Genomic DNA, 17,525 nt, shown 5'->3' with positions numbered 1-17,525 from the left:
AAGCATGCATAATTTCTGCCGATTACAGTGGTTCCGCTTGTCTGCACATCCATGGCATAATGGTTTTAACAGCAGGATTCTTTCTGTGCTAGAAGTCTTGCGTTCCAAATCCTGCTATCAGATTATTTTAATAATGTTGAATTTATAACGCAATGTTTTCTTAAAAATTGTCACTTTGAAAAGTTGAGAAGCCATTAAAAGCCAGAAGGACACAGTTTAGGCAAATCCAGGTGTTACCCATCATTCCTATGCTGGCTGAGCTCTCCTGCTTCCAGCTCTTGTAGCCACTAGTGCCACAGTTCGCTCTAGTAATTTTATGAAATTCTGTGGCTCAAAGAAAGATATTACTAAGTGCAGTTGGCACTTCAGACAAGCAGCAGCATTGTTAACTTGGCTGAACAGGTAGGAGTGGAGGCAGCCTGGCGATTGTAAGACTTCTCATCTTTGGCTAAGGTGATGTCATATTTTACCATGGACCAGCAGTCGCATGTACAGAAGCAAATGGAAAAATTGGACCAAGGTGTCATCCAGCCACAATTTTTTATTTTGCAAATGATCCAAAACAAGCCTTTGTCTTCATACATATATCTAGGGCACAGGGCGAAAGAGCACATACCACTGTATAGTCAAGTCACTACAATAGATAAACTAGTGCAACAAAACAACAAGTGAACAGCTCCCAAATTTAAGAGAGAAAAAATGGGTGAAAAACAAAAAAATACCTACACCTTTCCCAGCTGAAATAATGAAAAAAATAAAAACCCCACTAAAACAATCCCCAGGTAAATTCTACAAAAAGAAAAAAAAAAAACCTGCTGTGCGAGAGACGTGCAGTATATATACACGCGCGTGGCCTTGCAACAACAGTCTTGCACATGCAGTGTCTAATTGTGTGCGTACCATGGTCCATAGCTTTCCTGCATACATTCTTTTTTTCTGCTGTCTGTGTCCCGTGGTGCGTGCGTATTATGTACACATTATGTACACATACTAGACAGGCGCGGTGAGTGGCGGTGGTGGTTCCCCCAGAAAAAGAAGCCCAGAACAGTTAATGCAAGAGTGTTCTTCTCCCCCGTGCCGCCAGCTAAAGCTCTTCGGCTTGGTCATTTTCTGTTAGGGGCTGGGCTGGGCTCCTCCCTCAGAAGACTGAGCCACTGGGGGGGTCATTGCTTGGACCCTGCACAGATGATGAGCAACATTAAAAACAAAAGAACAATATCAATGGTGCAATACTGACCGACCGGTAAGCATTTTTCACTCTGCACCAGAAAAAGGCTCGTGTTTTTCCTTCGCCTAAAGTTAAAGGTAAGCTACAAGTGACAGCATTCGGATCTAAGAAGAAACATGCTCAATCTGGTAGTTCTGCAACAATGGAGATGTGTTCATATCATGTGTGACTAAAGAAGACAGAAGAACGGAACTGCAAGTTTCATTCGAACAGCAACCCAATCGCTATACAGACTTAAGTGCTGTTTCTTTACAGCACTTAAGAACAGGACAAGGGAGACTACAGACATGAGCGATGACTGAGCGACCATACTGTTCATTCGTGTAGTGAAAGGCTATGTATATGCGGTCGAAACCAAGTGCACGGGACCTTGACACATGACCATGAAGCTAGACAGTTATATTTTGAAATCAAGATATAACAACTCTTTCCCAAGCAGAGGAACAGGCAGCAAACCACTTGTGGCTTCGTGTGGAACTTGTATTGACAGGTCCCATTGGGTGCGAAACAGAGGTGCACTAACATCCTTAGTAAGAGCTACAATGCGCTAGTGTGTGGCAAAGCGGCGGTGTGTCGTAGGTTATACTGAGCTTGATAGCAGTACATTGCATGCAGTCTATATTACCGGTGTGTTACCAACACAGTTGGGGATTCTGCATCTATGTCTCTCTTCGTATCGTGCTTTCAAAAGAAAGTGAGTTGCATGCCAAACTTCCTTGTTTTTCCGTCCTTCGTTTTTGTTCTAATCCAACAAATGATGATTGCTGCCTATCATTCAGTGTTGGCCAAGGACACTTATTCAGAAACTCCGTACATTGAAACTTGTCAAGGAAAAAAGTTTTTTTCTTGGGTGTTGCCTGTAGGCAGCACTCGTCTGTAAAGGGTTAAATGGGCAATCAGCTGACGTGCTTGTCCCTGCTCTCTTGAATTGTTTTGTACCTGCACTTGCCTACCAAAGCCTGCCCGATCACCACAATGCCTTTTTCCTGAAGCCTTGTCAACTGCACCCACCTGTCTGTCGGGCTTGCCATTATCACGGTTGCGCAGTGAGTTTGGGCGCAAGTAGTAGAGCACCACGGCTAGCACCATCCACCCTACCATGACCAGAAAGAAGCCAGAGCCACCGGCAGCCTGCTGCATCGCTGGCACTGCAGGCAGAAAAACGCACACGTGCATTCTCAGACCCTGCATTATGTGGGGTTATATTGACTTTTTTTTTACCGTGCCCAAATCTCCTTGCTCCTGTTTTTATAGCAGCCCACATCAAAATTGTAAAAAGAAGAAGAGGAAGATATTTCTCCGGGAAAATTGAATGCAAAATATGCCTGGTGAGGCATGGCAGAGCCACATTAATGTGCAATGTGAAGGCCAAGCCGTTCTTTATTCATGTTACCAGCATGACAAAAACAGGATGCAAAGGGGAGACAGACACTGAAAGCGCTAGTAACATTGTGCTCTTCTATCGCTCTGGTAATGTGAATCAAGAATTTGGCATTCAAAGCCCATTTAACAGTACTAGTGCTGAAATGTTTAGCCATAAATCTATGGGCAGATAGCTTGAAACTGGTGCTAGTCCAGGACCTTTTTGGAGTCCATGAGCACAACATGTTCTCTAAAGCAATTAATAACAAGCATGTTATGCACATCTTAATAAACAAAATAACTAAATAATTATGCTGCAATTTTCGATGCCAGCTAATGCAATGAAGTAAAAAAAATGCATCTAACTCCTTATCTCTACTACAATGTTCTTTAATCTTGATCTTTAATGCGACACTAAAGTGAATTAACATTTTCGATACACATTCCATATTACATTGCATAGGCCACTACTGTTAGCTGGTCCCAAAGCTTGTTATCTACAGAATGCACAAACAAAGGAGATGGCTGGTGACAGTCCGCACTTGAGCAAATAACATAAACATGTTCAGTGAAACCATCAGGTAGAATTTTTTACATTCATTAATACGGGTGTGATTCTTCAAAAACTGAAGATAAGATGCAGCACCAATACAATCTAACCTCCATGTAATGAACATGGACTTAATGAAGTAAATCTGAAATGTTCCTCACCAATATCGGCGTGTGATGAATATATGCCTATAACAAATACTGGGATGTAATGAAGGTACTTTCTTGTCGAATGCAACTTTGTTATAACAATGCTTGACTGTACTTTCACATAGCATATTGTTCAGGAGTTCCACACAAAACTATCTGCACTGTCGTCGGTGGTGCACAGGTGTAAACGTTAAGTGCCGCCACAAGTGTCCGCGTTTCAGACCACATAACAAGCCACTGGACACAGAGACATCCGTGGAAGCCTGCTTCACCGCCAGCTAGCAAATTTCTAGGCAGTGCCTAGAAATTTACGAATGGCAGGACTACTTTTTGCATGAATGCCTCCTTGTCAGCCTCCATATTGAGTGGTGCAAGAGAGCTAAGCAGGTGCAACGTTGGCAAACAAGCAAGCTTGTGATTTGCTTTTTTACATAGCAGCCAACATGGTACACAGCTGCGGTAGCACTTAAACGTTACAAATACTGGCAGCACTTTACTCACTAGGCTGGTAAACTGTCACCTGCGACAAATAGAAATGGCCTTTTCATTTTACACTCTTGCTTTTAGAATAGCACGCCTTAAGATTCATGTAAAACCTTAACATAACTGCAGGGACTCTGTGTTTGCTTTTTTGGGAGCAAATGGGTGGACTATACTATCATCCAGAGACCCTTTGTATACCATATGAAATTTTAATGCTCACTGCTGATAAGGCAAGGTCTGTGTACATACCGTGGTTCATAGCTGTCCTGCATGCATGCGTGTTATGCATACGTCAAGTGCACACGTTAGACATACTGTTCCATACACACAAGTTCAGCACATAAAATTAAACTGAATCAAAGGTGCGGGGGAAGAGAGTGATAATTTTTTCTTTAGCAAAAAAGAAGGACAATAGAACTTTCTTTAGAACTTAATGCGTTCAATCAAAGGAGGGGGGAAGAGAATTCTTTTTTAAAGGAAAAATTATCAACTTAAACCATTGTGGCTCCGATCTGTATTCCTTAATTACTCAGTCCCACTTCCTGCATTATGCACATGCCATGTTTCTTCTTAGTTTAAAATACTGTGGCAAAGCTTTATGCCACAACTTTGATACCATAACACAATGCAAATTTCACACACTTTTGGTGAGCCACTGATTGATTTGGAATCCTCCTTCGCTCAAGAGATGTTTGAATGAAATTTAAAATTATAGCTTTGTGGCTTGTCAGTGCCCTCTGTAGTCCTCATCATGTGCCACCTATAGTCAGTTGATCAGATTCAAGAATCGATGATGCCTGCAAACCAAAGCAGGGCTACTTTCTGTGTAAGAAGACACCTTTGTCAAAATTATGGCATTGGCCGTCATAGTCGTACTTGCCTCTATAGTCCGTTGAGGCTAAAGGCTAGCAGCTCCAAGAGACATGAAAGCTTTCTGTCTCTCGACATCTGCTTCTGGCCTGCATGTCTACTTTTGGCCTGCATTTTTGCTGCTTAGTAGAGTACCGATATGTTTTAGAAAAAATTAGTGCCACAGAAGCTTGTGTGCGGCAGACTTGTGCTGCTTAAGGGATGGGTCTTGCAGAGAGAGAAGACCAGTAAGAGTGACCACGTCATTCACATGTGCACGATGCAGTAAGCGTCATCTGGACCCGCTGGACGGCTTGTTTCGCCCTCACGTTCAACGGGCTTTGAGGGTAGCACACTTTATTAAGCGGATGCGATACCTTCATGCTGTCAGGTGACTGTCGCAGCGGCTAACCGGCTGTTGGTGTTGTGGCTGCGCTGAACCTTACCCGCACTGGCGGTGTGCAACGTGCATTTTTCTTCTGGTGTGGCCGTGCCATTAAGGTGGGCTCACCAGCAGCTAGAATTGCTTTCTTTGCCTTACCGGTGTCCTCCCCCTTCGGGATCACTACTGGATACCAATCGGCAATAAGAACAGCCTTGAAAGTGAAAAACTGGCATCCACCTGAATTGTGGCACAAAGCTACGAAGGAAAGCTATACGAGTTTCTCAGAAGGAAGGCCTCGCATTTGAAGAAAAACTCATCCTGGTCTGGGACTCGAACATGAGACCAACGCCCGTCCGGGTCGCTCTACTATCCGAGCTAACCAGGGGGCTAGCCAATTGCAGAGCGAGGGCAAATTAATTGGCAACTCGAGACACTGGGACACAGAATATGGCAAATCAGTCCTGCTGAAGCCCACAAGGTGGAGGAAAGTACGTACACGAAAGGGAAAAATTGGCATCCACCCAATTGTAGCACGAAGCTACAAAGCGAACCCATTTGTGTTTCTTTATGTACTTTCCTGCACTTTTTATATGTACTTTCCTCCACCTTCCACAGAGCTGATTTGCCATAGTCAGTGTCCCAGTGTCTCAAATTGCTGATTATTTTGCCCTCACTCTGTGATCGACTAGCCTCCTGGTTAGCTCAGATGGTAGAGCGACTGCCCCGGAAAGACGTTGGTCCAGAGTTTGAGTCCCGGACCAAGACGATTTTTTTTTTTAATTGCAAGGTCTTCTTTCTGAGAAACCCATATGGACTTCCTTCGCAGCTTCATGCTACAATTCAGGTAGATGCCAATTTTTCACTTTCACATACTTTTCTTCACCTTGCAGGATTCCGCAGAACTTATTTGCCAAGAACAGCCTTGAAAGGCGATTCTGTGCCTGAGCTGTTTTCGAGGTCGTGGGATCAAATCCCAGCCGCAGCGGAAGCACCCCCTTTAAAGAAAAAATGTCTTGCAAAAAGAGATAAATTAAAGACCAAGGCCACTTACTCTCTTGGAAACATTCAGAGTCCGTGCAGGCGGACTGAGAGCTTCGCAGCTGCAAAGCATGGAAATAAGGGTAAGTCGCAACACCCTAATGAAGGACACTTATTGAATTGTGCAAAGAACATCAGAAGGGCAAGAATTAAGGTGACACAAGGTATCGGAGCAGACACACTTTGTGTCATCTGCACCTCAATCATTGCACTGCTTTGCATTTAATTCTACAAGTCTGCAAAGTATAGCTTTGTTTGGTAGGAGCAAGTCCATTAATGGTGCTCACAATTTGGTCTTAAGCACAGTAGGCCTGTTACAGAGCAGAGCACTGCCATAAGGTAAAAAGCACTGCCTTTCACTTTTAATAGTTCAGTTATCTCTAACCGTGCAACAACTAGATGTACACCAAGTTCAGTTCAGGCTTGTCATGACATAATGTGGTTAAAAGAGAGAAATTCTGGCCTGTGCAGAATAAAGCAGTAGGCATGAAAATAGCACATTTGGTGGAAATACTAGTTTCCATTTGTACACGGAAAAAAAAGAAAGAAAGAAAAGAGGCTGCACTGAAGGAAAGAAAACAAAATGTGGGAAAAAAACCTGTGCCCATAAACACACTAACACATAGCCATAATTAGTTTTATAGCCATTGTAGTACTTTTACAACATGGTGCTACTCAGTATAGTACTAGGAAAGGTTCATCAGATACCATTTATAGATTTATCTTAGACTATTAAGCCTCATGCTGGCTAACATTAAATCTCATACAAGCAAAGGTACAATGAAATTAAGCAATTTAAAAGCTTCAACAATGACATTTTATATGCACTAACAAATTAAAACATGCACAGAATGATGCATCAGTTCTTGTGAAACCTTGGTTTGTCGGTGTAGTTGTAAGCGATAATTTTTGATCACGGTGTATTTAATGAAGAGACTGCAAAACAATGCCACCATTTGCCCTTGAGCAAAATCTAATTTGCTCAAAACAATTTTTATCACTGCACAGCATGGTCCTTCGATAAGTGCAATAATTTCCTCAAGCACACAACTTGGAAAGTCCCTTAATGTGCTGCTTCTGCACATATTTCATTGATCACGGACCAGTTGGAAAATATAACCAGGTCATTTTCCTCCAGGACATCATAAAATTAAGTTGCAGCATGTCAAGTAATGAGGATAGACATCTGTCAATGATGGAAAAGTGAAGGAATCCTACAGAGAATGACTGCATACAGATAAATGGCAGTTAGAAGATGCTGTGGTGTGGTTCATATGCTAAGCCATAAGGGAGCTTGCAAAACAGAGTATTTTGACAAATGTACGTGGCTTTGACGAGCATTACATCAAGCACAACAGAGAAGTTGAACAATTAAGAGTTGCTGCTACTAAGGCATTACAGCTGTTTCACTGTCTTTAATGAGGCAGTGCAGTGCGTACAGAAAATCTGCCCTGGTTATCACACTCTTGGCGTGCTCTGTCACCTTCGAATGTTTCAGTACGGAATGAGACTGTAATGAGAAGGGAAATAAACAGCGCCCAAGCACCCCGTACAGATGGAAAACCAGCGAAGCTGAAATGTGTGGCCCCGGTGTTTATGCTAACGTCTACGTTGTTGCTGCTCTGCCTCGCGGGTCCGAAACTCCGGTCCTTGGCCTGATGTCGCTGCTGGCGATCTCGCTCGGCCACAGCGTCGGCGGCGTAACGTTGCCACTTTAGCCCTGCTTCACAAACTAGCTCGGCCACAAGAGCCGCTGGATCGGCCCGACCACTTGTGCTCCGCATCACGGGCCCGATCTTCTGACGAGGCGTTGACACGACGCCGACGAGATCTCTCCCATTCCTGCTTTCGGTGCTGTTGCTCGTAGGCCAGCTGCTCATCGGGAGAACGAACGACTGCTGCGTCAACACCCTCTATTGGTGTTGGCTGCGTGCTGGCTCTGCTGCGAGAGAGAAACGACGTTACTATTGGCGTAGCCAATGGCGCGCCACAGCTTCTGCCGTAGGGTTTCTATGGTCGGACTGCAAGTGTTTCGGAATTCTCAGGTGCCAACCGCGCAAACGCGCCAGCGCCACTGCGTACGCGTTTGTCGTGGTCTTCCACAAATGGCTCTGTTGAGCAAAAACTATCATCATCAGCAATGGCTTGAGCTTCGTCCTCTTCCACAGCTGGCTCCGTTGCCGCTAATCATTCCAGTGCAGAATTTCACTTCTCTTCTGCCGTCGTAATGGGGAGGCCGCGGGGGTTTCTGTGGTTGGGCTGCGAACGTTTCGCCCGGACATTATGTCGCTGTTAAAAAAAAAAAAAATGCGGCTGTTTTGCTTGAAGGGCACAGCACAGAAAGCAATAGCAGGGTTTAGGGTTAGAATTACGCTCAATCTCTATGGATGGTATTCTGACAATACGCGAGGACCTCATCTTGGCGCAACCCAAAATGTGAGGCCAACTGCTGCTGTGCAGCATATACAGCACCTTGGCAGCTATCAGGCACCTCAAAATGCTGGCATGATAAGGAACACCCTCGATGGCATTGCAGGCATCACACTTCGATGGTGCACGAAATGAAAACAGTAATCCATCAGCATTTGTCAGCGCCCAATGGAGAGGGTAGATAGTTTTTGCTTTACGTTTGCTGTCCATTCCACTCAAACCAGCGTACGCACCATGGTGCGGTATGCACACAGCTGGTCAGCAGGAATACCTAGTGCGTGTGTGCAGACAACTCATGCCAGGAGCTGAAGGCAAAACACTGCCCCATCTTTCCTGCATAGCTGCTTGAGTGAAGCGTGAGAGTACGGTCGCTTGGCTAGGTCATTCTTGCAGCCCAATGTATTGTGCACATCACTTGTGTCTGTGGAGACCTTCCAATGTATGTGGGCCATGCATGTATTGTCGATGCTGTGAGACAGCACGGCTACGACGACTGTGGCAATGCACCTTGAGCGTCCATATAGTTGGCATTGCAATAAAACAGAGAAAGCCTGCAGATTTACATAAACACTTTCGCATTGTGCAAGGTGACGCGTCACTCACCAACGAGATGAGTCGCTGCATGGCATTCTCATGGCTGAAGATGCACTCGCACGGATCGAATCCGTCATCCATGCTTGCAGATACCTTGGTGGCACTTGCGTCAAGTAGGGACTCTGGTTTGGTGCGATCTGCAACCTGCTACCTGAAACAGGGAGAAAAAAACTATTTGTGAGGAACAGAACTTTATATTGCCACCTTATCTGGGGCCAGTATTTTTAAATTTATGCATTTTCACAAACACACAGAAGATGGAAGCAAGCACTATACAGACACGCACGGAACATCATATATGTTACGTCTAAGTGCAGTACGTGTTGTATCCACATTTATTTATATGTGTGATACAAAGCTAACATGATAAATTTACAATAAGCAGAATACTGCCAATAACTTAAAGCGTAAACAAACAGCTGTCTAAGAAATATTGCGCTTACGCTATGTTCGTTCAAAGGAGTTCTCATAAGGACATTTTTCACAGAACAGCATCCAATACCTTACTACTGCAAATGCAATCTGACATGTGAATTACTCATACCTACACTGCTGCCTGAACAGCACATACAGTGATCTATTCAAATAATGTCCAGTTGAAATAGTGTCTAGAGCGGAATCAATGCTTCACTACAACATATATGGCTGCATGAACACAAGCCACAATACAACATTCTAAATGAAGCCAAGTTTCAAAAGCGCATCACTTATAAAAACAGTGGCAGACTCTTGCAGATGATTTTAACACACACGACACCTTTGGTGAGAATGTGACATCTAATTAAAAAAATAACTGTACACTACTTAGTAGCACCAGTCCTTTGCAGCACATCTGCTCAAAGCAGTCAGCAGTTCCCTTATCCGACATAACGCTGTTAAAATAAAACCAAAGCTGAAGCACTGTGCCAAGTTAGCCTACCCTTTACTGTTTCATTGCTGCAGTCGTTTATGTCAGCAAAGGACACCAACACGAAACCTCAGTGAGCAGTAAGAGCGAAGTTGCGATTTCATTATCACGAGGCACGCAACCCTAGCCTATGCAGCCAGCCCCATGCAACAAGTGGCACTACAGACTCTCTCTCAATCTTATCTGCCTTTCTCAGAGCCTGTGTCCATCTTTGCTTACAGCCAGCACAAGCTGCTTGCCCAGAATAGATAACATGTATCTAATTTGACTAATTCATCTCAGACTCCTAACATGCCTAATTGTTTAGCCAAGACGAACTGCTACTTCAAGCTGTGTTACACTGAACTAAGAAAAGTTTGTCTGTAGTGTGGCACACCATAAACATTTAAAACAGCGCTATAGAGTAATATAGAGTGCACAGTGAGATATGTTCATGTCTGGGTAGCAAAAGCCAGATAGTCTGGATAGGCTAGTCACAGAGAGGCTTGTGTACAACTTCATACTGTGCTGAAATTGCTGGTAAATCAAATCTTTTGTGAGTTGCTTGGTATGTTAAAAATGTGTTTAGCTAGTATAATACTCTGAATTGCAAGGGTGACTAAAAATTAGATGCACTCTTGATGAGGAATCCATACTATCCATTCTTCAAGAAAAGAAAAGGATTAGCAGAAAAAGGTCTGTATTTGACATCCAACTTTTCAATGAAGTTTGTCTATCTGTAACAAGCAAAATCCTTAAAACAGAAATAGATTGTATACATTTGCTCACCTTTTCGGCAACTGGAACTTGTATTTTTTTAATTAAATACAGTAAAAAAAATTGGAGGATGCTTAAGCTTTGCCTTTAAGAGTGGAACACGATAGCATTCAAAGATTTCTGGCTACTTCTCAAGCTTCCCGGGAAACGCTGGTGGCGAACGCTATGGACGAAGGCGAGTTTTCTGGCAGAAGCATTGCATCTTGCATTGGACAATCTTCTCTTGTTTCACACTTCTAACATTTCAGTCTGAGAAGATTTAACATAAAAGGCATATGCTGTCAGTGCTTTGTTTCATGACGTTTGTTTGCGGGCAGTCACTCTTAAAATTCTGAGGAATAACTTTGTAAAGAATGTAAGACAAGGTACGAGAAACTTTATATCCAATATTCTAGGGACTATAGCTGACATGTTCAAACCTGCACAGCCATGACAGCAGCAGCAGCGGCCTCTAATTAAAAGCCAAAAAATTTTACAATACACCTGGAGTGCAGATAATCTAACTCGCCCCTGTACCTGAAGACCCCTTATGTAATACCCCCGAAACGGTGGTCTTTAAGGTAATAAAGTGAAGTGAAGCAACAAAATTTTGCACTGTACAGAAAGCCTGGTCTCAGATAGTGTAGGTACACAGCCATTTCTGCACAAAATTAATGTTTGAAATAAGAGTGGCTGCACCAGAAAAAGCTTACAGAAATGAACATTTTTCATACCGATACTGGAAAAAAACACTGCCATTACTTCTCACCAGAAATGTAGCAGAAGTTGGAACATTAAGAACCAGCATGACTCCCTGGTATGACATCCACGATTGGGTAGCCCCCGCAACACATTGAAAATCTTGGACGCCAAGGTCAGCAATTTGCACCATGTCCACTAACCACCCCATGCATGCACCGTTTGCTTAGGTGCTACTTAAAGGCCACTAATAAAAAAAAACTGGACCATTACCAGCCCTGCAGCTTTACCAAGATTTCTTTCAGTTTTCAGTTTATTGAAGCGCTTGAAGTGTTTTACAGAAAAAGTAACTCTAGGAGGTCCCATAGTCAAAGACTGGGGAGGGACCTCCAACAATAAATACATAGAAAAAGTACACTTAATACAGTTAACAGCAGCAGTAGCAATCCTAGGAACAGAAATCATATATGATATATGATAGCATATATGTATCATTTCTAAACAATTTTGCAAAAGTTAAGTTTTGTGGCAGTTGGCCATATACCCAAGTTCTTTCCTAGAACATAGCATAAAATCTCCCCATTTCCTCTTTTCTTTTGTCAATTTCTTGCATGTGACGTTCGTATTAAATGAATATATATTACTTCCCTGGTAAATGGAAACATACTGTCACATGGTCAAACAGCAAAATGACGAGTTTTTATAACATTGTTATAATCTGGTGATGGCGTGCGTGATTTCAAATGGAGTTATTACACCAGCAGATAATTTTTCTCAAAAGCAAATAAAAGTACGCAATAATATTCTCGACCCTCATTAGAGTGATACAAACAAACCACACTCACGCACACTGGCTAGGCTATTGTATTATGCTCTTTCACTTGGCAAGCTCTAGCTTTACGCATGATTCACTCATTCAGAACAAAAGGCTAGCTCAGGCCATTCAGAGCAAAATGCCTCACGTTTATCAAGTAATGCTCTCGTAAATCATGCCGAGTACTTGCTTTTTTTATATTCTATACAGTTCTGCAGTAAGAAAACATACACTTGAGCAATCGTAATAGACATGCTTCCAGACACTTCTTATGGCATCCAGCACCGCTGGACTTGAGATCTCATTACAATTTAAAAAAAAATCTCACTTGGGTTGAGTTGCCTACATCTTATTTCAGTTACCATGCTTGTTTAAAGAAAGAAAAATATACCCTGAGCAATTAATGATCAACAAGCAGCATGGAAACCAGTCTACCATCACGATAGGGCCGATAAGCTCAAGTTAGACTTCAGCCAGCCGGAGTTATACTTGCATAGTGTGTGCTAAATGCCCTTATATGATTCACATAATGCTGAATCACAAGCTGCAACCATGACAATAAAGATAAAATAACACCACCTATGTTCTAGGATTACACTCTTACCTCACTTCCTTGCACTTAAAATAAAAGTGCATTTTCTTTTCTTTGTGTTTAACAAATTAAACAAATTAACATTTTCACTACTTGCCATTATCAGCACTGTCTTTCCAAAACTAATCTGTGTTGCTTTCTTACCAAAATAGCTCTAGTTTTGTCGCTACACGGCTAAACCACTACCGGTCTTCAGTCTTGATCGAACTGAATGTCCATAACTGCAATGGTTCCTCAAATGCAGTCATTCTGGACTGACTCTTTCCTTGCTGCTTCTCACATCTCAGCATAGCCATTCCTGGCGCCTGGATGCTACTGAAAATGCTGCTGATTCAATGGAATCACTTCAGTTTGCACAGGAAGGTTGAAATGTACAGGTTGAGCACACTAGGAATCCGTTCTAGTATGTGCTCTTGAGACCAGCTAACTGAATAATTTGAATAATTGAATGTGCTTTTTTCTACCATGGAAAACAAGAGCTGTTTGTTCACTTGTGATTTGAACATATTATTTTAGCAATCAAATGAAGGAAGCATGGTAATGTGCAAATTTATTGCCCAGCTGGACAGATAGCAACACTAATATAATCAAGCATGCAACAAACAAAGGAAATGCCCCGCTCACACATTATGCTTCACTGCAATACCATCATCATGCTACCAGCAGCATTAACAGCAGGAGCATTCTGATCAGTAAAAATCCTGCTATGCGAAGGTTCTCAAAATTTCCTTTTAACTCGCGTATGTTTAAAAAAGTAATGGAAGCACAACAAGGCACAATGACTGTTTCTACTAGGCACAAGGCCAGGCTTAACGAAAGCTTATGAATTCAAAATGGCCACTTCCGGTTGACGTCAAACTATATGAGCAATGAAATGGTCACAAGTAAAGAAACAGAAGACGTGGCACCCACACATTCTGATTACAGAAAAGGGGCAACAGCAGGCATTGCCTATACCTCATTGACGCAGCTGTCTGAGGATGAAGTGTTCACTTGGTATGCTGACCTTTCTGCAGAACAGCCTTAAGGGTAAGTAGAGTGTGCTCATGAGTGCCTGCTGTATCAGCTGAATATGGACAGCACTATGCAAATCAAACACACTCGTATGCTCAAGTGTTGAGCCTGCGTATGGCATCAAGCGTACAAAAGGCACTGCTGTCAATCATGTACCAATGTAGAAAAAGTATGCATGCAGCCAGAGGAAAGGTCGCATGGGTCTGCGTGTAAGAACTTGGATTACTCAAGACGGCATGCAGTAAGGCACATCGCATGATGTGGAGACAGGTTGCTTAGCTCCATCTACGTAGCAACTGTTCTGTAGGCGGTTGCAACAATACATATCTTGGAAAACTAACGTCTGCACTTGTTGCCGCACAAGGCAGCAGCCACTTGATATAAGCTATGCCGCACCACATGTGCAATGGAAACAACAATGTTCTTTTGTGAAAGAAACACTTTCTTTCTAATTTTGAGAGGCTGCAGGGTTTTGCATGAGTCAAGCTTATGGCTACATGCCAACACCGCAACACAAGTTCCCAGAATATGCAGCCACTGTTTATATATAGAAAAACTGTTATTCAGTGCTCATTCACAACTATTAAACTTGACTGGGTCTGGTTAAGCACTGGTGTGAATAGCCTTTGATGAAACTATTTTCTAATACCTTTTAGCTCCCCAGTCAAGGCTGCAGGCTTATGTGCGAAAATTTGATGGTACACTAAAACCTCAATATGAGGAATATGGTTATAACGAATCATATCGGATATAATAAAGTAATTATACACTGTTTTCTTTTTTGCAGATATCAGTAACAAATATAGGCTTACAATGATTGTCAGATATAGCAAGGGCATTTTCGTGTAGGATGCGATTTCATTATAAAAGCTTTTAAGTGTATAGCCATTCTTCCACACTTATCTTTTAATTGGGGGGGGGGGCGGGAATACACATGTGGTATTTTAAGTGTGAAACAAATACCTCAAGAGCCGCACAGAATACCAAATTGCCACTTCACAACTTCACAGAATATGCTTTCTTCAGCATAACAGAAGCTCATTAACTGAATTCTCGGGTTTTAAGTGCCAAAACCTCGATTAAATTGATTATGAGGCACGCCGTAGTCGGGGACTCAGGATTAATTTTGATTACCTGGGTATCTTTAACGTTCCCCCAATGCCTGAGACACGGGCATTCTTGCATTTCGCCCCAATCGAAATGCGACCGGGATTCGATCCCGCTACCTCATGCTTAGCAACGCAACACCATAGCCGCTAAGCTACCACAAGCTCATTAACTGAAGCTAGACTACTCACAAGGCGCAAGATGTTTAATGACAGCAAAAACTGACCGCTGGTGAATATTAGTAGCGCAATAATCATAGAACCTATTTAGCAATTCATCACACTACTAAGGAAACAGTCTACAGCTAAGCAAACAACATATAGGGAGCAACAAAGTATTAGCGTTACTGCAAAATTTCATGAAAATAAATTTGTGCCGTTATTTATTCACCAGTAGGCACATCTGCAAAAACTGTGCTGCACGCAAGTCGTTTTACCGCCGTACGCAGCATACGTTTAACATTTCTTTTTTTTCTCAGCAGTAACATCTTATCATGCATTTCATGTCACCTCCTAGTTTCGTTTAAGGGTTAAAAAATGAATGGAGAGGAGAATAGTAACGTGCAACAAAGTGATATCAATATCACAGTGATCGATCAACCGAAACTGAAAACAAGCGCCGCTCGCGTAACAAGCGCAAAAGCCAGTAGCGAATTTTACTTCAAAACAGCCGAGCATATGCTTACGGGAGCGCGAATGCTGCGTTTTGCAAAGCGAGCAGAAGGTCGCGACATTCCGCCTGTTCGCGGTGCTCGGTGCTGAAGGCACCGACCGCTTCGATCCGGGCAATCGCAGTTCACGAACCGCGGCGAATATCCACTTACTTCGGGAGCCGTTCCGTGCGGACCTTTAGTCGAGCTTGTTTGCCGCTTTCAGACGAATAGAAGATCCACCTCGGAATGCGCGCGTACGCCGTTGCTAAGCTGACGTAGCGCTCAGAGCCTCAAACACCTGTCGGCTTGTGCACTCAGCTGCTTTGAGACGACGGCACGTTTTCTTTTTTTCTTCTACTGCTTTTCTCTCCACAACCGCGCGTGCTTCCTACATTACTTTTTCGTTGTATGTTTATTTTCCTCCTTCGTACAGCTACCGCTCGGACTGCCATTCGTTCCCGGGGTTGTCTACGTCCGTACTACGCCTACGGAGCACTGAACACTAAAGGCCTCATGCTGTAGACATGAACTTAGCAGGCACACGCACACAAAATCCAAGTCAAGAACCGTAAAAAAAAAGAAAAGAAGCTGCTGCAAAGCAGAGCGAGGTAAAATATTATGGGTCCTCGCGCATTAGTAAGTTTATTATCTCGTCTCAACATCAGCATGGAACTTTGCAGGGGATTACGTCGAGTGACACGGGAAGCGGTGTCGTGTCACTGCGTCTTGTCACCGCGAAATCGCGAGACCACAACCAGTTTCCACGAGAAGAGCTTGCATTAACGAACAACCAGGATCCTAAACCGTATGACCACCCGTACTGTATCGTAGGACATCAAACCGTCGAAACTGGTTGCAATCACGCGCTCGCCCAACTGTGACGGTCTTTCTGGTTTCGCAAGGAGTCTCGGGTCGTCCCGACACGGAACAGCCAGCCGTCGCGACCAAGAAGGCCCCGATCGTCATACAAACATGGATCGTGCCCTCCACTGGTTGTTAAATCGACGGCCTTGACAAAAAATATGCGTTCGCGTGGGCGTGATCAGTAGGACTCGCGCGCTTCCCAAGTCCCCCGAGAAAACAAGACATGTCAGCGAACCAGTGGGCCAAAAACTGGGTCATCACAGCCGGGGAATACACGGCAAAGGTTTAGAAAAGCGAACACACAGATGATGAAGAATACGTACCGGTAGCAACAGCTTGCGGCGGGTGGTTATTGAAGTAATGTTTATAAACACATGCTGGACGACAGACGGGCGGTATCACCCACTCATTTTAACACACGTCAGCTGAGAACACTGCAACGGAAACGTCGTGGATCGGAGAGTGAGAGAACTGACCGAGCGTAGCTGCTTTCCGGCGAAACTTCCTTCACGCCTCACTCAGATGGCAGCACACGTACAGTGGCATTGACAGCGGCTTTGGATATATCTACGATTTTGACTGTGAGTTGATCTCGCTTGGCTCCGTTCGTTCTCTTCCACAATGCATAGCGGGAACTTCAAATACGGTATAGACCGTATCATGGACGGTATAGACGAATCTAAATCGTGTCAAATGGCAAACTCCACAAATCGTACCGGGGCGCACTGATGTGCCGTTTCATCCAATCATAATGGACCATGGCACCTAGATGTGATTTGTTGAGTTCGCCATGAAATAAACCACCGCTTGAATGCCTAATTTAATGTCCGTGTCCTCTCTTAGCTGTTCCTCTCTCTCTCTCTCTCTCTCTCTCTCTCTCTCTCTTTTTTTTTTTTTTTTACAGCAAAACTGTTAAAAGACACAAAAATTTTCGATCTTGTTTTTTCTGCTGCAGTAAGTAGCTAATGAATCAGTAATCACGGCACGAGACATCGTTTGCTTCAGGGCACGACCAGTCCAAGTTTCGGTTTGAGCGAGCAACGAGATGGAAAAAAAGAAAAGGAATGTAGGCT

At 43.4% G+C, this 17,525-nt stretch overlaps 1 protein-coding gene across 2 annotated transcripts; it reads right to left on the bottom strand.

Moving 5' to 3' along the window:
• Positions 1-523: 523 nt before the first annotated feature.
• Positions 524-16,946, bottom strand: LOC142575971 (small integral membrane protein 14). Of its 2 annotated transcripts, none has more exons than XM_075685830.1 (5): positions 16,776-16,946; positions 9,078-9,219; positions 6,058-6,106; positions 2,240-2,376; positions 524-1,177 (listed from the first exon to the last, which is right to left on the bottom strand). In XM_075685830.1, exons 2-5 carry the CDS (start codon positions 9,147-9,149, stop codon positions 1,139-1,141), a joined length of 297 nt encoding a protein of 98 aa, XP_075541945.1. In that variant the 5' UTR covers positions 9,150-9,219; positions 16,776-16,946; the 3' UTR covers positions 524-1,138. The 2 variants fall into 2 exon arrangements, with proteins under 2 accessions (XP_075541945.1, XP_075541946.1); XM_075685831.1 differs by lacking the exon at positions 16,776-16,946 and adding an exon at positions 15,760-15,912.
• Between the last annotated feature and the right edge of the window lie 579 nt (positions 16,947-17,525).

This window comes from Dermacentor variabilis, chromosome 3, assembly GCF_050947875.1.
Source record: "Dermacentor variabilis isolate Ectoservices chromosome 3, ASM5094787v1, whole genome shotgun sequence".
Lineage (NCBI taxonomy): Eukaryota > Metazoa > Arthropoda > Arachnida > Ixodida > Ixodidae > Dermacentor > Dermacentor variabilis.
Note: the sequence above shows the minus strand (reverse complement) of the source record. Positions and strands in the feature narration are given on the sequence as shown.

Coding starts and splice junctions, on each gene's coding strand:
- LOC142575971 (XM_075685830.1), bottom strand. CDS start 9,149: ATGGATGACGGATTCGATCCGTGCGAGTGCATCTTCAGCCATGAGAAT. Junction 6,107..9,077: donor TGCAGCGACTCATCTCGTTG/GTGAGTGACGCG, acceptor CATGCTTTGCAG/CTGCGAAGCTCTCAGTCCGC. Junction 2,377..6,057: donor CTCTGAATGTTTCCAAGAGA/GTAAGTGGCCTT, acceptor TTCTGCCTGCAG/TGCCAGCGATGCAGCAGGCT.